The sequence below is a fragment of the Tricharina praecox genome (genome assembly GCF_024521635.1).
Source record: "Tricharina praecox strain CBS 144465 chromosome Unknown BZA05scaffold_11, whole genome shotgun sequence".
NCBI lineage: Eukaryota > Fungi > Ascomycota > Pezizomycetes > Pezizales > Pyronemataceae > Tricharina > Tricharina praecox.
The window spans coordinates 1,151,718-1,173,106 of record NW_026250413.1 but is presented as its reverse complement, the minus strand read 5'-3'; the positions used below and the strand labels follow the sequence as shown (position 1 = coordinate 1,173,106).

General features: G+C 53.3%; 5 protein-coding genes across 5 annotated transcripts; 3 read left to right on the top strand and 2 right to left on the bottom strand.

The window, feature by feature from the left end:
• Positions 1-370: 370 nt before the first annotated feature.
• BZA05DRAFT_473923 (putative arabinan endo-1,5-alpha-L-arabinosidase A) lies at positions 371-1,681 on the top strand. Its single transcript, XM_051488093.1, has 4 exons — positions 371-686; positions 749-816; positions 870-1,431; positions 1,511-1,681. Exons 1-4 carry the CDS (start codon positions 422-424, stop codon positions 1,597-1,599), a joined length of 984 nt encoding a protein of 327 aa, XP_051339887.1. The 5' UTR covers positions 371-421; the 3' UTR covers positions 1,600-1,681.
• A 1,536-nt stretch (positions 1,682-3,217) lies between these two features.
• On the top strand, positions 3,218-5,251 carry BZA05DRAFT_444925 (uncharacterized protein; the record flags this gene model as incomplete). The annotated part of the gene is made up of 1 exon (XM_051486954.1): positions 3,218-5,251. The coding sequence occupies one exon, from the start codon at positions 3,218-3,220 to the stop codon at positions 5,249-5,251; it is 2,034 nt and encodes a 677-aa protein (XP_051339886.1).
• A 2,229-nt stretch (positions 5,252-7,480) lies between these two features.
• Positions 7,481-8,556, bottom strand: BZA05DRAFT_473922 (uncharacterized protein; the record flags this gene model as incomplete). Its single annotated transcript, XM_051488092.1, has 2 exons — positions 7,481-8,257; positions 8,323-8,556. The coding sequence occupies 2 exons, from the start codon at positions 8,554-8,556 to the stop codon at positions 7,481-7,483; spliced, it is 1,011 nt and encodes a 336-aa protein (XP_051339885.1).
• A 5,064-nt stretch (positions 8,557-13,620) lies between these two features.
• BZA05DRAFT_444923 (uncharacterized protein) lies at positions 13,621-15,029 on the bottom strand (the record flags this gene model as incomplete). Its single annotated transcript, XM_051486953.1, has 4 exons — positions 13,621-14,269; positions 14,342-14,499; positions 14,690-14,848; positions 14,928-15,029. The coding sequence occupies 4 exons, from the start codon at positions 15,027-15,029 to the stop codon at positions 13,621-13,623; spliced, it is 1,068 nt and encodes a 355-aa protein (XP_051339884.1).
• Positions 15,030-15,179: 150 nt separating this feature from the next.
• BZA05DRAFT_452635 (uncharacterized protein) lies at positions 15,180-16,988 on the top strand (the record flags this gene model as incomplete). Its single annotated transcript, XM_051487472.1, has 8 exons — positions 15,180-15,539; positions 15,639-15,837; positions 15,908-16,110; positions 16,222-16,381; positions 16,449-16,553; positions 16,630-16,679; positions 16,756-16,791; positions 16,857-16,988. The coding sequence occupies exons 1-8, from the start codon at positions 15,498-15,500 to the stop codon at positions 16,986-16,988; spliced, it is 927 nt and encodes a 308-aa protein (XP_051339883.1). The 5' UTR covers positions 15,180-15,497.
• Between the last annotated feature and the right edge of the window lie 4,401 nt (positions 16,989-21,389).

The following is a 21,389-nucleotide window of genomic DNA, read 5'->3' as shown; positions in this document are numbered from 1 at the left end:
TATGCGCATCTGCACCCCGCGCGCGATCTCATTCCGAGGTTGCTTTTCCTCCTGCACGCTGGCTAATCGTAGGCTATGTAGGCCGGATGATTGTAGCTTCTAGCCCCCCTCCCCCGTCCCCCATATGACACCGCCATGCACCTAATGCATGTTACTGACCCGGAGGTTACAGAATGGCCGGCCTCGATGCTATGTAGATTCCAGGAACGCGTTTCTGGGGGCACGCCACCGAGTCTGTGGGTGAAACAGCCTTACACTGACTCGGACAAACCCCGATGTCCGCTGCTTTGCCACTGTTATATTGCCTCCGTATATAAGACTGTCTCCATGTCCTCACCGATGACTGCTTCTTTCCGCCACTACCTACTCCGCCATCACCACCACCACTAGTACACACCAGTACCACCCAGTAATCGCCAAGATGAAGTTACTCTCTTTCGTCGTCACGACACTCCTTTCCATCACTGGCCTCGTCGCCGCCGTGAGTCCTGGTACCTGCACTGGTACTTGCCAGGGATACTCCCATGACCCTGCAATCATGCGCCGTGTCAGCGACGGCACCTACTTCCGCTTCAGCACCGCCGGCAAGATCAACATTGCCACCTCGTCCTCCCTTCAGGGACCTTGGACTTTGAAGGGTGCTGCCATCACGGCCGGTTCCAAGATCGGCATCGCCGGTTCGGATGGTATGTTTTTCCAGTCCTGATCCTCTAGATATCGATCGAAAAACCGTTACTAAGGACTACAGACCTCTGGGCTCCCGATATTTACGGCCCCATCAGCGGCTACTACTACCTATACTACTCCGTCAGCACCGTATGTAGCTCTACTCCCCGTATCATCGGTCACCACTCACACTCCCTCCACAGTTCGGCAGCCAAGTCTCCGCCATCGGTGTTGCCCGCTCAACCACCATGGACGTCGGCACCTGGGAGGATCTCGGCGCCACTGGTATTTCCTCCAAGGCCGGCAGTGCCTACAACGCCATCGACGGCAACCTCGTGAGCACTTCCGACGGATACTACATGACATTCGGCAGCTGGTGGAACGATCTGTACCAAGTAGCGATGGCCGACCCGCCGACCAAAGTCCGTTCCGGCTCCACCTCTTACCAGGTCGCATACAACAGCACCGGCGGCCACGCCGTCGAGGGTGGCTTCGTCTACGCCCGCGGCAGCTACTACTACCTCTTCTTCAGCTCCGGCGTCTGCTGCGGCTTCGACTCGTCCCGCCCCGCCCAGGGCGAGGAGTACCGCATCAACGTCTGCCGCTCCACTGCTGTCGGCGGCCCGTACGTTGACGCCTCCGGCCGCTCGTGCAAGACCACTGGAGGAACCACCGTTCTCGCTTCGAGTGGAAACGTCTACGGGCCCGGCGGACAGGGTGTTTACGCTGATCCCAAGCTCGGCGCTGTTCTCTACTACCACTACGGTTCGTCCCCCCCCCACCCTCCACCCCCCTCCCCCACCATAGCGAAAGTAGGCGGTTGCTGATATGTGTGATACTACAGTCAATACGAACGTTGGATACGCAGATGGCCAGAAGACTTTCGGCTGGAATGTGCTCAGCTGGAGCACTGGCTGGCCGGTGGCGACGTAAACGGATGGGAAGGAAGGAAGCAATCGAGTGTGCAGATGTTCATAGTCTCATTAATATGGCGTTTTCTGCAAAAGAATCATTGTTTGTTTTCTGGTACGGACTGGGGCGCTGGATGCATCTTGCAAGTGACATGTAGAGAAGTAGGACTGCACCACATGGTCCAACCTTACCAGGAATTCTGGTTTCGCCGTGGCACGAGGCACGGCTGCTCGACCCCGCTCCGAAGAACGAGGCAAGATCGATAACCACACGTCGTTCCGTCACGCTCGTACATACGCCCAGCTGTCGCGGCGGCATCTACGCCTAGGAACCTTGTATGTAGTAGTAATAGTAAGATCGATTGGGAACTGCACCAGAAGATCAGCTCGCGAACGATATAGGTAGTGCTACTGTAATATTCCCTGGTCACGCATTACCAGCCTATCCCACCGCGCGTTGGCATAGCCGGCCGGACTCCGTTCCGAAGAACGCATCCTTCTCCCGGACGTCTTTTTGTTCTCCTGATCATCCCAATGCTCGTAACTTGTAAGTTCGTAACCTCCACGACGGACCGTTCGATCCGCCAATAGCAGTTCCAACTTCCGTTCCGTTCTAAAACCGCCGCATGAGATGCCGCTGCTTGTCAGCAAAGTCACGAACACTTTGGAGCGGCTCAATCCGGGCCGGCCGCTGGCGCCTGCTTTGAGCGAGACGATGTGTGCTTTGCGGCGTTTTCGGTGAAACTTTAAAGTGATGCGTGTCATGGCCAATCACTCGTGCAAATACTTCTCGGATTTGTCAAGAAAAGTGGTATCGTGAGATAGTGTACAGTGTATCATACACGACAGAGCGAAAGGCATATGTACAGAAAGGCTCGGGGGTGCCTCGGATAGAGGTCCTCTCGCCACCTCCGTGAGAACGGATAACGCAAGTATCTCGACATGGCGAGTGATCGTTCATGGCCCAGTCCGCGGAAGTGACGCGGTACACGGAAGTTCGTGAGATTATGACAGGATTATCGGATTTTCAGCTTCTGGTAATCATGATACGTGGGGTTTTTTACTTGCATTCTTTGCTTGGTATGGTCTCCAGAGTTTCAGTAAAGGCCAGGGCAAGCGCGGGATACAGAGAGAGGGGGTGAAGGATGCGTGCAGAGAGCTGCTGCGAACTAAGCGGGGTCGATTTTGATAGCAGAGACAAAACACCAACGGTGCGTGTATACTGCCATGATCAATATGAGTTATAAAGAATTCATAATTTAAAAAAGCTAAAAAAGATCATGATACTGTCCGCAAATAGCAGGAGAATATTGCTGCCATCAGAGTGAAGATTGGTGTATTGTTTACTGCCTGTCTAGGGTATGGAGATCTTGCCCGACGCGGCCTCAGTCATCTGACTGTCGGCGAAATATTTTTTTTCGAGGGCGAGTGACAGAACATGAAGGGCTGCAACGGCTAGTTGACTGTTGAGGTCGAAAACAGGTTTTTGCCGATAGCGCATCCAAGTATAAAAGAACCCATCCCCACCCCTCCTCTCTTCTTCTTTTTTTCTACATCGCACACCCTTTTGACCACTTTCCCCCCATAACCACCATCTACAATCTTCACTTTTCCACACCTACATTTTCCCCATCCCCACCATGGTCAAAAGAACTGCGATCGACGAACCTGAAGGGGCTCCACCCGCAAAGTGGACGTCCCGGACGGGGAGTCAACCCCCTCCCCCTCCCCCTCCCCCTCCTGCCCCCCCAGCAGCACCTGCGTCCGTTCCTGGACCCGGTCACGCCGTCCACCCTGGTGCTAGCACCGGGTCGAAGAGACGGGCGACCGAGGATCCAGACGGTGCTAAGTTGCCGCACGCTGATAGTTCGCGTCGGCCGGTCTCTGGGTTTGCCCCACCTCCCCCTCCCCCTCCCCCTCCCCCTGCCCCTGCCCCTGCCCCTGCCCCATATCCCGCGGCCTTGACCGAGTTACGCGACAGGGGCCTGGTCAAGCGGGCTGAAGAGCTCGTGGTGGCCGCCCAAGATTGCTGGAAGAAGGGGAACACTGTGGCTGTTGCACGGCTAGCAGATGAGATTCGGCAGATGAAGAAGATGGCCGATACGCGGACGGATCTATCAAAGCCGACGAAGACGAAAGTCCTCGGAGCCTTCCGGCAGATTCTGACTTGGGAGATCAATCCAAGGCCCAGGCCAAGAAACTTCGCGGAAGCGGAGATCATGGGCAGGGCGGATGCTGAGGCTCGTGCTAGTCAGCAGGCGGAAGCGGATGCGAGGGCGGGGCCTTTTGGCCAAGTCCTGGTGGAAACGGAGGCCCAGGCTCAGGCGCGGGCCCGTGATGCTGAGCTCCAGCGTCAGGCAATGGCGGAAATTGAGGCCAATCGTGCTAGGGCACAGGCGGAAGCGGAGGCGCGGGCTCGGGCTTTTGCTCAGGCCCAAGCCGAAGCGGAAGCGCAGGCTCTGGCGCGGGCCCGTGAAGCGGAAGCGCGGGCGAGGGCTGTGGCCCAAACCCAAGCAAAAGCAGAGGCCAAGGCTCGGGCATGGGCCCGTGAAATGGACTTCCAGAAAGAGGCGGCAGCCAAGGCTCAGGCGGCCACTGAGGCTCGTGCTCGCGCACAGGCTGAGGAGGTGGCCCGTCAGAAGCAGGCGCAGGCGGAAGCTGAGGCTCGTGATCGAGCCCAGGCGGAAGCGGATGCGAAGGTGAGGGCTTCGGCCCAAGCACAAGCGGAAGCGGATGCCAAAGCACGGGAACCTGCCCGTGATGCGAACGAGCAGAGGCTGGCAAACGCCACAACTGAGGCAATTGCGAAAGCAAATGCCGACGTTCTGGCTCAGGCGCAAGCCAGAGCCCAGGCGGAGCAGAAGAAGGCCCGGCTTCTAGCAAAGAAGCGGGCAAAAGCTGAGGCTATCGCGCAAGCGAAGGCCGAAGCTCTGGCCCAGGCTCAGGCGCAAGCCCAAGCCCAGGCTCCAGCCCAGGTCTCGGCTTTGGTGCAAGCCCAAGCTGAGACTCCGGTGCAATTTGCGCCGATTACTTCTGCTTCCGGGCCAGCCTCTGCCCCCGTCCAGCCACAGCCGCCGAAGGCTGAATCTCAGAGGGAACAGTCGCCGGTACCGGGGCTAGTGATCTTGTCCGCGCCTCCGACGATCGTTGCCCAGACCGAGCAGCAGCAGCAGTGCGAGCAGCAGCAGCAGTTCGAGCAGCAGCAGCAGTTCGCGACGGGTCTGAGGATCTACGAGGAGCGGCAGGTCCAAGCGCTGCGACGGTACGAAGAACTGCAGCGGCAGTCGCAGCAGCAGCCGGAAGCCAGCAGCGCCCCTCTAATGACGCTGCGGCAGCAACTTCTGCAGGAGTACCAGCTCCATGAGCGTGAGTACGAGCGTATTGTCTCTTTTCAATACGACTACCTGTCAGAGGTACTAGCTGTGGCCAGCACACAGAGTGAGGCCAGCCTGCTGGAGACGTACCAGAGGCTGGTCTGGCAGGCTCAGCAGCAGCCTGAGTTGCTTCGTTTGGGCGGGGTGAATTTCATCCGGCTCTGCGAGCAGCGATGGCAGCAGCTGGAGAAACTGCGACACCAGGCGGAGGTGTACATGCTGGCAACGCTGGAAGAGGGGCGTGTGTGGCTGCAAGAGGTCAGGCAGCGGCTGGAGGAGGTCTATATGGCCTCCTTGTAAGGTAGGTTCTCGATTTCCTGTGTTTCTGCGTTGCTTTCTGCGTTGCTTTCTGCGTTGCTTTCTGCGTTGCTTTCTGCGTTGCTTTCTGCGTTGCTTTCTGCTTGCTTCCTCGATAATTCCTTTCCCCCCCTTCCCCTCTGCCTCGAGTACTTTCTAGACTCGAGTGTAGTTGCGGTCGAGTCCATACCTTTTCCTGGTAACCGGCGGATCCAGGTTTTTAATGGTGGGACGAGGAGACTATGGAAGGGTGTAATATCTGTCATCTTTTTTTTTTTTAATAGAAATCCAGAAAAAACATTTAAAAGTAAAAAACCGTGCCGTCCTTCGTGATTGTTCTCCTGTCGTTTACGCCAGGTAGAGAGAAAGCTCTTCGACTCCCGAAGAGAGAGATCTTCCTGTTTTATTTCGCATGCAGCCTACCTAGAATATGGCGAACCCACGACCTCCGTCTCCTGCACGCCCTGGCCAGTCAAGGTGAAAGCCCCGGTGCCGACCAGTCCGATGCGGCGCCTCACTTCCCCTGTCCATCCGCCTCGGACCATTCGGCGCGTGTTTGTCGTAGGTTAGAACTGCTGGTTGTTATAGAGAGAGAGATCTCATGTTTTATTTCGCATGCAGCCTATCTAGACTATGGCGAACTCACGAACTCCGTTTCCTACTGCCCCCTCGCCCCTCTCCACCGTCTTCCGCTTCCGCTCCACAACCTATCACTGCATATCCTCCTCTCCGACTTCCTCGATCGTCCGCAGACCCAGTACCCTGCTAGGCACTCTTGCTCTGCCCCAGATGCGATGATTGCCTCCTCCTTATCCTCCTCCTCCAGGTCTAGCGGAGCCTTCTTCCCCCCATCCGTCGTTCCTAGAAACTATTCGACTCCCGAGAGAGTGAGAGAGATCTTTCTGTTTTATTTCGTATGCAGCCTATCTTGACTATGGCGAACCGTCACATTCCTTTCCTGCCCACTCTGGCCGGCCGGGGGTTAGGACCCCGTTACCATCTAGCACGATGTGGCGCCGCTGCCAGCAAACAACAAATCAAATCGCACCAAGAAAATATCACCGCCCATTCTTTCCTTACCTCCTGCTTCCTCCCACCAGCCATTCGACTCCCGAAAATTGCAGATCCTTGTGGGTGTAGGACAGGGACCGTGTGATCGATATGTGCCACCACTAACCAGCGTTGCATGATATCTCACTCGCAGATGTGAACAGCTTTCTTGTCAAGAAAAGTGGTATCGCGAGATAGTGTACAGTATATCAGACACGACGGAAGGAAAGGCATATATACAGGAAGGCTCGGGGGAGCCTCGGATAGAGGCCCCGCTCGCCACCTCCGTGAGAACGGATAACGCAAGTTTCTCGACATAGCGAGTGATCGTTCATAGTTCAGTCCGCGGAAGTGACGCGGTACGCGGAAGTTCGTGAGATTATGACATTTCTGCGTATTATTCATCTTGTGGGAATTGAAATAGATTGATAGTTTCTTTCCATAAAAATACTCTGATAAGCGCAGTGAATCATTCCTATACTCCAACAAACACATTCCCATAACCCAATGCATCTCCTAAGCACAACCGGCCAAGAAAAGAGGTATATAAGACAAGAAAAAAGAAATAATAATGCTCAAGGGCGCTGGTCAATACAGCTTCCTTGATGGAATCGGAACAGAGAAAATAAAATTAGCATCCCCCGCCCCCCTGCCCCGCCCTGTGTGGTGTCGCCGAACCTCCAAGATTTCCGTCAAACAGTATATAAACTCCAAGAAAACAATCAGGAAAACCGCGCAGTAAGGTATACAGACAGTAAATTCAAACAAACGAACACACCCTAGCCTAGACAAAGGGAAGGAAAGACAAAACCAATCGGGGCATCGAGACGAACGCCTCTAGCAAAAAAAAAGTCCCCACTGGGCGGAGGCATATGCTACCTCTCCCTACCGACATTTCGCCTCTCACCTTTCGCCTTCGCTGTTCGAGCCACGCGGATTTTCGTCAAGACCACCCATCGCAGCCCAACCTTCCGTCACCGATCCCATATTCCCCCAGATGCGCTTCCATGCGCCAAATCCACTTGCTTCAAAGTTCCCCGCTCCACCGCACTTCCTCCTCCTCCTCCTGGTGCCAGCCCATTCCATCCACCCATCACCAACAGCCAAATCCCACAGTCCCTCATCCCTCCCACGTGAATCACATATCCCTGACGGCCAAAAGTCCCCGTCCCCTTCCTCAGCTCAACATACCGCAAGCAGCTGCAATCTGAATAATGCCGAGCCAACTGGTGTCTCCGGCGGTACACCCGGCAGCGCCGTCGCATCCGTGGCTGCCGGGATTCTTTCTACCGAGACATGTCCATCCACCGCGTGAATGACGAAGTATGCCCGAACGAGTCCAGTACCGGTATCCTCTCGATCTACAATCCAGCGGGGCAGTGTTCGCGATTCCTTCCGCTCCGAGGCGGTCCTGCACACTAGGTACTCGCGATTCACCCGCGCCGAGTGCGGACCGGGGGGGATTTCATCGATCCTCGCGACGTCGAAGCGGGCCTGGTGGCGCTTGGTCGTCTCGGTCGGCAGCCGTGTGTGCTTCCACTGCAGCCGGTCCGTGTGCGTGCGATGGCCGTGCGGGATGCACGCGTAGTACAAGTACCCGCAGGGGTCAATGTGGTCGAGGAGTAGCAGGCCGCGGGCGTCGTCGTAGCGGAATATACTGCCATTTTCGGGATTCCGAAGTCGCTCGAAGAAGGGCCGGTCATCGGTGGGGACTCCGCTGACGAACTCGGACGGCCCCGCGAGAAATACTTCTCGCGGGTCGGGGATCGAGCCTGCCGGATCGGGTGTCGTCTGGATCGCCTGGATCCGGCACTGCCGGAGGCTGCCGAGATACAGGCGCTGCGTGGTAGTGTCCGGTCCGGTCATTGGTCGGCGCATAGCGCGGATCAGCTCGCGCGCGAAATTTAGCCCGACGGCCCCAGCCCCGGCCGCGACGGTATGCTGCTCGGCTGTTTTTTTCTGCATGGGAGGTCAGCTGCCGAAGCTCGCTCTTGTGCCGATGGTAGGAGTTCCTTGCTACATACCTCATCCACGTGTTTAGATAAGCTGCATGCGGAATAAATTGAAGATCTCTCTCTATCCTCCACGTATGTAGAACCACGGTAGGAATCTTTGGAGATGGAACATTCGAGCGTGTCCTTCGGAAAGAGGATGGTTGTGTCTGGATCCGCATCCGTGCCGTTCGCACGCGGCCTCGCCGCGTAGGTGAACTCAACGTTTTGCTCAAAGTAAGAGACGATTGATGAATGGGCCGACATCGTTGCGTGTTAGATTGATTGTGAATACTTGCGAATTTTCCAGCCGCGTTCCTTTTTAAACACTCATCGAGCTGTATTGGAGGCTGTCAAAGCTCTGCTGCTGCGTGTTGTCACTCAATGAATTAGCCTCGCCGCCCAACCTCCAACGCAAGACTATACCTCCTTTGTCCTGTCTCCGCGGGGTTTCGATGCAGCCTCGCCGTGAGTCTGAAGGCGAGACCTCAGATGAACCTGGCCAACCTGGCCAACCCACCCACACGGCAACCGCAGACCATGCGAACTACGTGTTAGCGGGGCAGGGCGGTAAGGGCGAGGACAACAGGAGAGGATCTCCAGCCTCGTAGATATGCGCCTGAGTTTTTTCCTGCAAACAGACTAAAAACGCATTGGTAGACGCAGGTAGATGTGCGCCCATGGATTCATTTTGTGGTCGAGGCTCACAGCCGGGTTCAGTCGGTATGTACTACGGTCATCCACACCTCAGGCTCTTCGGAACAAGGCCTGGAACTACTGAGTTGGCCAAATGTTCGCGCCCTCACATTACGCGATGTGATAGGATCGATGCCAGTGTGTGGCTCTTGGAAATAGAATTCATTGTTACGGCAATGGCGAACCAAAATCACCCAGCTTGTGCTTCAAATTTTCACACCCATTGTTCTACTAGACTCAACTGACATCTTCTCCCACTCGGCCTCTACCACCAACGTGGCCCATCAAACTGCCTTCTTCGTCCGAACTTCACCACCGGCTACAAAGCGACCACACCAAGAAACGAAGCTGCGCGATCAGTTGTCTGTGTTATAGGTGATATCGAAATTAGAGATATACGTTGCGTTGGGTGTTTGCGATGTCCTAAAAGAACGTCTCCCAGCCGAGATACATAGTCGGAATACCACGTAGAAGGGAAGTGGACCGTTAGGCACGTCAAAAGTCCAACCTCTCCGGTTCATCTATCCTCTCGGCGCCTCTACCGCCCCCTCGTCCTCCTCCTCATCTTTCACAAAGAGGACCCCCGTCATAATACTCCCCCAGTCGTCGCAGCGCATCCAAGGGTGTTGGGAAGAGTGTGGTGTATCTTAAAACGTAGACGTACGTAAATACCGGCCACCAATCGTTGGAGAAAGAATATCAACCTCTGAAGTAAGCCTCACGGGAGAGCCCACCGATCGACAGCCCCATCCGAGCTTAGAGTGCGTGAAAGACTCCCGGAACCTATACTGCGGTGACAATATCATCCTCCTGCCGAGCTTGCAAACGGCGCCGGAGGTATGCAGTACGTATTGCCAGCAGTCATTGCTTCTTCTTCTCCAATGCTTCTTAACACGTATCCTTCACGGCAGGAAGGCAACGCCCTCCTGTTCGTCACTTGCACACCGACAGGTGCGTTGTCCTGGGCGAAGCGTCGGTATGACAGATTGCGCAGATGTTCGAAGCAAACCGAGTTGCACGGAGTGTCAGGCTGAGCCATGAGTGGAGCTAAGCAAACAGCGTATCAAGGGCGAACGTCTTCTGTAGCTGAAATGAACACACGTCAGCATATTGAAGATCATTTCAACGTAAAGCAGCTCGGGAACTCGTTGTGGGAGCCTCGGCCTTACGGAGGTCCCCCTTGGGACCGACTGCGGTTTGCTGTGGATTGTACATGCTTCTTAGATCCTCTGCTTGTCCACATAATAACTACCACCACCACCACCGGACGAGCCAGGCCGTGCATTCATGAGCTCACATCATCCCTTCCTCTGCCCCCCAGGGGGGTGAATACTCTGGAGGCAGGGGCATACAGCAGTTTCCTCTGCAGCAGCATCGCTGTGCACTACTTCATCGTGCAGTGGGAGAATGGGTGCTCGCCCAAGATGGGTGTCTCCTGGCTGCATAGCACGTGGAAGCTCTGTTGTTCGCTCCCCTATAACTGGGGATACTATTTGTATACATCGTGACGTTCGATGAATCGAGGCCCAGCGATGCAGAAGATTCCCTGCCCTCGGCCACCCATGCCAAGTGCGTGTGTACCGCGTGCGACCAAGCAGTGGGAGTCGTCGCCTCCGTGGGAAGGTATTCGTCAAGTAGCGTTTCCCGAAACGGCTCCGGCAACGGCATCCCCGAAACAGTGAGTGGCAATTGCACGCAGAGACGGATGTAATCTGACGCCGAGAGAGGTAAGTGTGCCGCGGAAGTGCATAGGTAATTCGGGCAAGTAAGTACGTATGCGAGGAACGGGTTGCCCGCGGAGACGATTAGGGGGGGTGTGGCTTACGGCGTCAAAGAATATTCAGAGCCCGCGGCGGGCGCAGCGAGCGAATTGAGTGGTGTGTTCCGAGCTGAAGACGGTGAGCTCGAAAACACAGAGCGAAAGCGGAAGGGACAATACCAGTATCGTTTCCATTGAGGTGGAAGCGTGGAGTGTGGATGGTGAAGCGGGGCTGGTCGCTCGCGATGGTTCCCTGACTGGATGGGCCGCATGGGCAGTGGCTTAGCGAACGCACGGGCAGGGACATGGTCTACGCACGGGCGGTGTAGGGTGTCGGCACCAACAGGGAAACGAACGCTAACCACTTATCTACCCCACAGCAACACCCAGACCGTGCGTACTAAGCGACGTTACTCCCAGACTCCCAGTGCCCGCATCGCATCACAGCCGCAAAGTGGCAAATCATGGATTGTTTCGGGTTCGCACACCGAATCGGCACGATATGTATCTTCAGTGACGCAGCGTCAAAACAAATCATGAGCTAAAAGCTTGTCTCGCACAGGTGTCTACTTGTCTCTATCCATCACTTGGAGTCGCTATTCATCGCCGGCATCTGAACTCGCGGCCTGTCGTCCTGGCACGCTTTTATCCAGTTCCCTCAAGCTTAATAGTATAAGCTGGCCGTCAGCCGCCCTTGCCGATTGCAACGGCACGATTCTCCCCGGCTAAATATCAGATGAACGTTGTCGGGTGAAGGTGTGATTCGAAGGGGCGTCCGATGAAGCCTTCCTTCCTTCTTCTGCTTCCTCAGTGAAATAACTTCATTGACCAATGACGGATCAGGTCAATCACAATTGAACTTCAACATGGGTGGCCCGGTGGCTCTTCGTCATCGTCGTCAGTTTCGACTGATTGTCCACTGACCTCCGTGGCGCTACGGACCGAAGCCATTGCGTTAGCGATCCATCAGATCTGGGCTGACCACGCTCGATCTGCAGCCACAAGCGTTGTGGTCATTGCCAACACGCGTGTGATTGACTGTAGATTGTGTTCCGATATGATTCCTCCTCATACGGTAGTCTACGAAGATACTCTGGAAGTCTGCGCGGCAATAATCTCTTTCTTAAATATGTAGGTAAATACTAGATAAGCACTTTATTCCCAACGTAGTGGACCTAGGTAAGTACATACCGGTACCGTAGGCAATATCTCGACGCCCAGGTTTCCGCTCCCCGTCCCAGCCATATTCCCTGTTCGCCATCACACACATCGCTCACGGATTTCCATTCTCCTCGTCAATTGGAACGCGTCCCCGTGGAGATACAGAACCGCCATCACACCTGGCGTGATGGCAATGAGCCGTCCTGCATTCAGCTGTCGAACAACTTATGCATGTAGAGTATGAAGTCTGCATTTATTGGCGCGTCTGGGCCCGGCCATCGCCGGACTAGCATGCATATGCCTACTCCAGGGCAGTGCGCTAGCCGCCGGGCCGCACAGCCACGGCGCCCCAAGCCACGCAGGAGATATTGTGGCGAAGCTACGGCTGGGATAAGGTTGAGGTTTAACTACTTTAGCACGTGAGCCTTTTTAACTTAGCGGCAGGAGCCGAAGGTTTTAGTCCTCGAGCTTGTTGCATACAATTACATAGACTTCGAATAAAACGTAATCGGCACACATCGTTGCCTACAGTTTCGATTTCCGCTTGTGGGGAACACGTCCATACAAGGTACACGATCTTCGAGGCTCAACCGGGCGCTCCTCTGAGCCTCAATTATGGTAGGTACATGCCGGTATGTACCGCTCACTGTACCAAAATAATTTGTCATGGCCGAGACTCGAGAGAAGCTGGAAACAACTAGCAAGTGTTCTTTGGCATTCCAGACGAGTGAAACAAGTGACTGCCACCGCCGGCGGTCAGTACCCACGTGAGCCGGTGACACCAACCGCAGCGCTCACATGCGGTCATCTGTGATCGACCAGACCATAACACTCTGAGCGACACCTGCATGGCTGGTGCCAAGACGTTGACAAAAACTGCGGTGCACCCAAACTCAGACATGTGAAAGTTTCCAGAACTTTCCGGCCGCAGGATCAGGCTAGCGAACCATTCGGGTGGTCTCCGCGGAATCATGTCGGGGGGAAGAAGTCACGTCGTCGGGTTACCGCAGAGTCAGCACACCTCACCACCCCTCACTGTACTGCGGTCGTTTCTCACTCGTCTGCCCCCGCGGCTGTACTGCCATGATCTGGATGGGTCGCACGCGATCGGTGTATGATGCAAAAGAAAATAGACAAGACGTGCCAAACCAATGCGCCAGAAAGCGACACAGGAAGCGTGTCCGGTGCCCCTCCGAACCCCCTCCTTTTACAACTCGTCCCTCCCGAAATAACGTCGCTCAACCTCCACCATCGCTATGAAAAGCATATGAAACTGAAGGAAAATATTGCGCAGGAAAAAGCCCGACCCACACGTAGTGTTAGCCAAGCCGTAGCAGGAAGGAGAAACAACTAGAGCGGGAGAGGTATGATGGAATGAATGAAACACGAACGTTCGAAAAGACAAAGCACAAGTAAAGAATCAACAAGACAACGTCATTGATTACTCAGGAAAAAAACCCATTGGTCAAGGAAACGTTCCAACAATTTCCCCCCCCTCAGTCTGAGTCAGATACACATTCCCCTTCCATATCGCCTCCAAACACCCTCCAGGCTGATGGCATATCATTAGTTACGCGTTATCCCTGACGGTTCACCTCTGCCATCCTTCCTATGTTGGTTCTTGGTGCCATCCATCGCCGAATGATGCACCCTTTCCGACACGAAATAGGATCTTGCCTGAGCCCTACTAGGTAGATAGTTATGTACTTGCTGCCTTAACCCCCACGCACCGACAGTAACTCCAATTTGAAGTATTCTCGTGCGTCAGCACTCGCTGGATCATGTGTTATCGGAAATTTCAGTTCGTGCATTCGTCGCCTCCATTGGATGCCTTCAACCATCCCGGATAGCCGTGCTGCTATCTTTGTCATCGCTGCACTTGGTGGTGGCTGAGCCACTGGGCTTTTCGGCTCGTCTTCTCCCAGCACATTCGTGGATAACCGCGGTTGTAATGATGTGGTCACCGCAATGAGTGCCGCCGGGCTTTTCGATCTGTCTTCTATCGACATGACCCCGGCATAGATTTCGAAAGTCTCCATGGTTCCCGTATTGTCGTGGTCTATATCCCACCGTGGTTGACTTTGCCACGTCTTGTGGGCTAAAGCCGTCCTCCAGACCAGAAACTCCCTTTTCCTTTTCGGCAGGCGTGGATTTTCCGTTTTTTCGTCCGTACTCGTAACTTCGAAGCGGGTCTGGTATCGGTATCTGGCCTTTTCCGCCGGGAGCCGCGTTTTCTTCCACACGAGTCGATTCGCATCCTCGGGGTAATCCCACTCGACATGGGCGTAGTACATGTATCCGTACGGGTCGATGTAATCGAGGAGAAGGACGCCCCTAGCATGGTCGTAGCGAAATATACCGGCACTTTTGGGATGCGCGTTGCTTTCGATGCCGACGTGCCACTCTGTTGGGACTCCTTTCGCAAGGGCCGGTCACTTGAGATAGTTGCAGGCGGAGGGAGTAACCTGGCCGTCCCGGCCGACCGCCCTGATCGTGTACCTCGGAAGCCCCTTGGAATAGAGGTGCAGTGCAATCGTATCTTGCCTGGTCATCGGCCGACGCATATCTTCAATAGCCCGCACCAGCTCGCGGAACTAGTATCGGCTCAACAAGACGCTGTATCCAGCCACGAATCCAATTAGGACCGTGACAATGCCGGTGATGAGCCAGAATATCTTCACGTCCATATCCTTCAGTTGCGCAAATGGTAAAGCAAAATAATAGGTGCCGAGGTCAGTGGCGTGGATACTACTATGAACCAATGGAAAGGTTCTGCCTACAAACCTCGGCCATAAATGAAAGTGGAAGGAAAAGCAAAGTGACGTAGGTGAAAATTGACATCATCTTGCCCTGGGATGCCAACTCCGCGTTGAGCTCCCCCATCTGCTTCTTTTGGGCCAAAATTAGGTCTTCGACCGCTTGGGAAAGCTCTTCGGTTTTGTTCTGTGTGAAAGGTCAGCCACTGAGTGTCAACAGGGAGCAGGTAGGAATTTGCCTATGAACCTCTGTATCCACCACATACGTATATAACTGGCACACTGTAGTTCTGTGATGAATCTACTAGCTTGCATTGTGCTTCCAGAAGCACAAGGGCCTCCTTCGGGTTGGTGTGCGCGGTATGCATACGAGGTGGATTATCTCTGCGCCTGCTGAGCCTACGCATCTCAATCAGGTTTCCCCTTTTAGTCGAACTTCAATTGAGAACCTCCATTCAAGGCAGTGCCCACGACCGGCGTATTGGATCGAGAGCACCCTTTGGTTCGTCACCGAGCATGTGCAGCACCAGACCCCCTCTTTTCACAGAGCTGGTGCGGGGTCAACAGAGTTCCCACCCAAAGAACAACAGACAAGTGTTTCAAGGCGACGGATTCCTTCTCCCTCCTTGCACCTCGAATTCAATCACTTCACCAACGGAAGGCCGCGGATTCAAACTACAAGTCGACAACACTTCATTTTCCGGAGGAGGAACTCCGCGCGGTCGGTGGACCGTCTCTTGTTATAACTGAGCTGCTCTCAATCATTCCCTAGAAAAACGAGTGTTTCCGACGATTCAGTGCCCCGACATCTCCCGCTTGACGCGAACAGCCTCGAAATGCCTCTCTCTTTGCCCACACCGGAGGAAATAATCACGAAGGTGATGTGAGAGACAACGGCAACGGCGACGGGGACGGTGAAGCCTTCGCAAAAGCCCGATGGGGGACAGAAACCTCTGACACCTGGTATGCTCATACAGTGTTGGGATGACCTTTTGAAAGGTGAAAAGAGTGGAATCGCACGCTTCTTCCCCGACAAACTCGAAGGAGATCCCAAAATCGCCGAGGCGTCCGTGAAAGCGGCTGAGATGGTGGGGAAAATAATGCAACATGGTTGCATGAAGGAAACTGCGATTCAGTTGTCGCTGCTGGCCCTGTACGACGTCGTCCTGTTGGTCGGTACGTTTGCCTTTCCCTTGGCCGCAGCGGAAATGCCGTTTTTTTCCAGGATCTATCTGATGCTTTGCAGACAATATTATCAGCATGCGGATTGAAGACAACGGCGAGCAGATTGAGACGCTCAAGAAAACTCTCAAGTCCATCGCTTCGGTGTACAGACTGGTCGCTCAGATCGGCAGGATAGTCCCCGTCAAGTTTTTGAACTCCAACTTGTCGTTCAGAGAGGTCGGACCGACAAAGGTCGATGAAATCGTCGCCAAAACGAGTTCCGAGGTTTGACGAAAATCGGAACGGAATTACGCGACAAGGTTCTGAGAAACCACGCCGTCGTGGGCGAAATGAAGAGGCTGCTGCTAGTGATCATCCTGACAGACGGCGAGGTAGACTAACCCTCTCCTTAACAACTCTGTGGTCGGTACGGCTCTGCTGATGCCGTCGCGCACGGTCTTACAGATCGAAGGCGAACCACAGTGGCTTCTGCGCAAAGTCATGAAGGAAAAGGCGCTGGAGCTACGGGGAAAATATGGCCCCAAAGGACCGCAAGGTTAGCCGCAAGCTTCGTCCTCGATCACCCTGACGTGCTGACTGACCACTGTCGTCGATGAGTATAGCTGTGGCGTACCAATTCGCTATGATCGGGACAGATACGAAAGCAATAGAGCTCCTCAAAAATCTCGACGACGATAAGGAACTGGGCGAATATATCGATTGCATGCGTACGTTCCCTCCCGTTTCCATATGATTAGAACGGCATCGTTTCGGCTATCAATCGTTAACGCCAGCTTTCATCAGCCAGCGGAAGCCTCGACAAGATGCAAGAGCCAGCCGATAAATGGAATATCGTGAGGTAAAGAACCACCGTCCGCCCTCAATGTGATTGATTTAAGATTCCATACAGTTGGCACTGACATCGTCTAGCTTCCGAAACTTTTCCTTGGCGCACTCTTAGACATCGTTAGTACTCTCAATCTGCTGCAGGAATTCCGACGAACGTGAACTTACGGCTAATGACAAAATAGTGGGACGAACACACTCCTATCGCATTCGAGAGCGAGTCGGAATCAAACGAAGTACTCAATGGACGGGATACGAGCTTGGAGACGGAGGAGGATTGTGCTGTTGATGATGATGGCGATGAGGACTTTTTCTGAGCTTGGAGACGGAGGAGGATTGTGCTGTTGATGATGATGGCGATGAGGACTTTTTCTGAGCTTGGATTTAATTCACTTAAACCCCATACAAGTTTCTTTATTTATTTATTTTGTTTTATTTTTTGGTTTTATGTACACTTCACTGGTCAATCCAAAGCATCCTGCAGTGAAGAAAAGACATAACTTCCCGCTGAATGCATAGCTCCCACTTGCCGATCCAGATAATAGCGTGATTGATGCTATGTAACGTCATGACTCGGTTCCAGCGATTCCACATAGGAAGTACTTAGAGTACTTACTTACCTATGCACTTTCCATATTCCCTGCCCTTCGCCCTTGCACGGCCCTCAACTATATTCCAGCGGCCGGCAGCCGCTACCCCCACTCCTCTCGATTGGTAATTAGTTCTGGGGATACATAGCGTGGTTTCTAGATAGCCAGAGGTAATTTGAGCGGTGTGGGCGTGCTTTGGCTACATATATACCTACCTACCTCCTTCACACGCTAAAGCTATAGCGCTTCTGTACCTACTTGTAGAGTCACTCTGGAACGTACGCCGTGCAGTTTCCAACAGAGCAACAATCGGCGAGAGGTGAAAGCGGAACAGAACGGGGCTAGCCTTATCCAGACGCAGCCTCAGATTCCCCAAAAACCTCGAAACCTTACGAACCCGATATGGCGTGGACAAAGAGTGGAAGCTTGATATCTGGAAGGTAGCAATAGTTAGAATGAGTCCTTCTCCCGAAATCTGCAGAAGGCCAGGCTTACTTGTGTTGTGCGCGGTCGTTGGTGGTGCGGCGCCAATTAAACGGATCAACGCGGCTTTCTATAGTAGCACTTAGCAAGCGTGGGGGCGTTCGCTTCTCGTTAATTCGTGCGCAGGCTACTGCGGTGACACGGAAGACCGCCCGAAAGACCGCGGGTGTGTGCGCGATGATAAAAAATCGATTGATCTTAGGTCACGAGGGGGGAAGCCGATGTTCCGGCTTCACCCCCCACCCCCCTTGAATACGCCGCACAACTACTGCACCGGGAAAGCCTGAGCGCGGTCACAGAGCTCAATATCTCGGATGTACCTGATTACCGGTATGCCGATTGATGATTGCCCGGAAGACCTGGTATCAAGGCCATGGTAGTGGACTCGCTGGTGAATACAATGGTCGCTTAATTACGCCGCTGCTGCCGCCGGTCGTGACTCGTGAGGATGTCATCCGCCTATCGCTTTCACGGGGCGCAAACATCAACAGGAGGGGCTTAGAACGGGTGGTAATACCGACCACCAGATGAGTACATAGGCGATAGGTTACAAAGAATACGGCAAGCCGCGTTCAAGTAATGCCAGTCTGCATTTAAACTGGCTATTAGCAAAAAGTGCAACGCATTTGCAGTAGTAATTCAGGCTTCTACAGGCTGCTTGTAAATCTGCGTAGCGCACAGGCTGCAATTTTCATATGGGCGAAGCCGGTTCGGCGGGCGTTTGATAGGAATTAGACTCTCGCCTCCGGCCGGCAGCGAAAGGCGTGTCACGTGATAAAACCGAGTGATATTTAACTAACCAGTGCTCCCTCCGTCATGCCAAAACCAAAACCAAAAAACGTCACTGCCCCCGTTGGTTGGCTTGGAAGCCCCCAAGAGCCGAGTGCAAACGTCTTTTATCCGGGTTGAACCCGCAACTTTCCCTTCACTCCCCCCGCCGATTGCATGGCCTAAACCACTAGATCAAAGATCAACTACTGATGTTGAAGACGTTGCTTGACCGAGGGTTTTGCGCAAGACATGCTTTATCGCATTCTTGACGGATAGTATTGATGGGATTCAATTGACAACTTCGGCCGAATCGGAGAGCTGCGTCGGGCTAGTTGAGAAATTGCTAGGAAATAGCTAGGAAATTACCATCGGAATCCGCGACCCAGATTTCTGTGGCTCTCCGCCGACTCCTACTGAATGAAATAGCCACCCTTAACAGCCTTAATGATCACCTACCAACCAAATTTGCCTCCGGGAACTCCTCTGTAGGCCGCAGTTACGCTTAGCGCAACAGTCACAAAGATGATTCTCGGGGCTGAATACGACTACACGACTCCCCAATGGAGTCGATACACGGTATAGGTGGAACACCCATTGTGTTACACGGGGCTTCTATCTGCGCGCAGCCTCGACGTCGATTTGCCGATTTACTGCGGCACCACCGAAAAGAACCACGAGAGATTTGTGCACGGCGCGGAAGGAAGACCCAACCTGTGATTCAAAATCTACAGCACGGCGAGGAGTTCTTGGGCGAAATTCACACATATGTAATTTTGCGCTTGCGAAAGGTTCTTTTGGATCATGTGATTATTCCCGGTCCTGTGCGGGCTGGCGGAACGACGAATGGCTTACAGGCGACAAACTCAGGCTTCCATTGGAGATCTAGAACGAGGGAAAAGTGGAGAAGGGCGGGGCAGAGGAGACAGGTGACCGTGGAGTTTCGCTGAATTGACGAGGGAGTACAGCCGGTATGGTTGGGATGGTCGACAGCAATCGAATCCGGCGACGCAGGGCTAGATGATGTGTGCAAGCTATGTAGGTTACATTGGTATAATATTGGTATAGGCAGTTTCGGCACGAGAGGATGGATTGGTTTTTGCGCTTCTCTTTTCTTCCACGACCGAGCTTAATTAAATCGCAGACGGTATTCAACCGATCAACAAGCTTCATCACATTTCTGTTGGTTTCATTTGGATTCTTCAAGCTGGTCGTTATTTAACTGAGCTTTGACTCGACTTCATAATGTGCAAGCTGGTCGTGGGTCTTTTTTTAAATAAAAAAAATGGACCGGCCGGAGAGCGGCAAGCGCAAGTGATAATCCATGCGGGGAAAAAGATTTTCTACACCCAAAATTCACCTGTCACGGTCCAGCTAGTCCTGTATTGGTGGCAATAGAATTCAAGCCTCAGGACCCTAGCAGTTGATGTTTGGACTACGACATGAATATCGCGACATACAGACCATCTCAAGGTTTTGCGGCTTTTGTCTACACAGTCGGCCAACAGATGACGCCGTCACGTTACTCGAGGTGGTAAAAGCTGTGATCAGGGGCTATCAGCCGTACTTTATTTATGCAACCAAGTACTTTAGATAGCAAGGGGGTAGAATTTAGGCCATTGATATAGTATCCATGCGTGATGGATTGTTGTTACGTGGTGGATACGCGTTTTTGTCGCAATGGTGAGGGCGTCACCGAAGTATCTAGTGTCAAGTATTCCTCCAAGAAGTATGCGACCGTTTCTAATATTATATCGATAGCGTAAATCCTGCCCTTTTGATTATACAGTAGCTACAGCCTACACGCTTCAGCTTTTGTTTGAAGGTTGCACGCCTACCTATTATTTACAGCTTCAATCGACATGCTCTCCCACTCTACATCCATCACAGTCCTCACCGTTAAATTTTCTCCGTCAGTCAAATCGTCCCCAATCAGAGATCTTATCGTATCTGGTTACGCAACAGCATCATCAATCTCTGTACTCCACCAGGATGACGGGTCTGTTGTAATACCTAACTCGCTTGCTTGTTCGAGTGGAAGGCACGAATATTCATCCCTTTCGTTCACCCTCCAAGCTACAGCCTTCCCCCTTTAGCCAATGCAAAACGTTTCCACTTCACTGTCCTTTTTTTGTTTTACCCGTTTAATCATACACTTCATTGTCCAGTCACAATTTCAAACATCAGGTTGAAACTGAGAGAAGAACTTGACTTGATTGATGTAATGATACGAAAAGGATGAGAAAGATGAGAAAGCAGACTGCTTATAAAGGGAGCGGAGCTCGTAAAAACAACTGGGCGAAGCCGGGCCTCAGCAGAGCATGCGAGGATAGCCGTCGCCGGACTCGGGCTGGGGGCTTGAAGGCTTAGCTAAAGAGGCAAATTCTGGTGAAAAGCCAGTGACAATGCTAAGGAGCCACGAAGGCTATCAAGGCCGTATGCGATGATTCAAAGGGACAGAGTATAGAGAGAAATAGCAGTGACACCGGAACAGGCAATAAGACGTACAATATCAACAGATCACGGGTGTCCGGTGCCAGTGATGAGATGTGTGTACAACAGATGATGTAATGCTACTGAATGAATGCGCGTGGATGCGATATCAGGTGTTGTACAATAAAAGCATCCCATATAAAATCATGTTGAAACCGAATAATTGGACTTTCTGCAGGGCCATTTTCATATACCTAGAACAAATTGGGGTTGAGAGCATGAGCGATGGGCGAGATAAGATAGGAGAAGTGGCCAGTCGGATCGAGTGGATCCGAATGGTGGTGATAGCCGGACTAGCCTGATCGGGTGGCCCCGAGCGGCGAAAGGTATGTACATGTCTGTAGCAGCAGAGGAGAGCCATAAGATGACTCTTCGAAGTTGCAT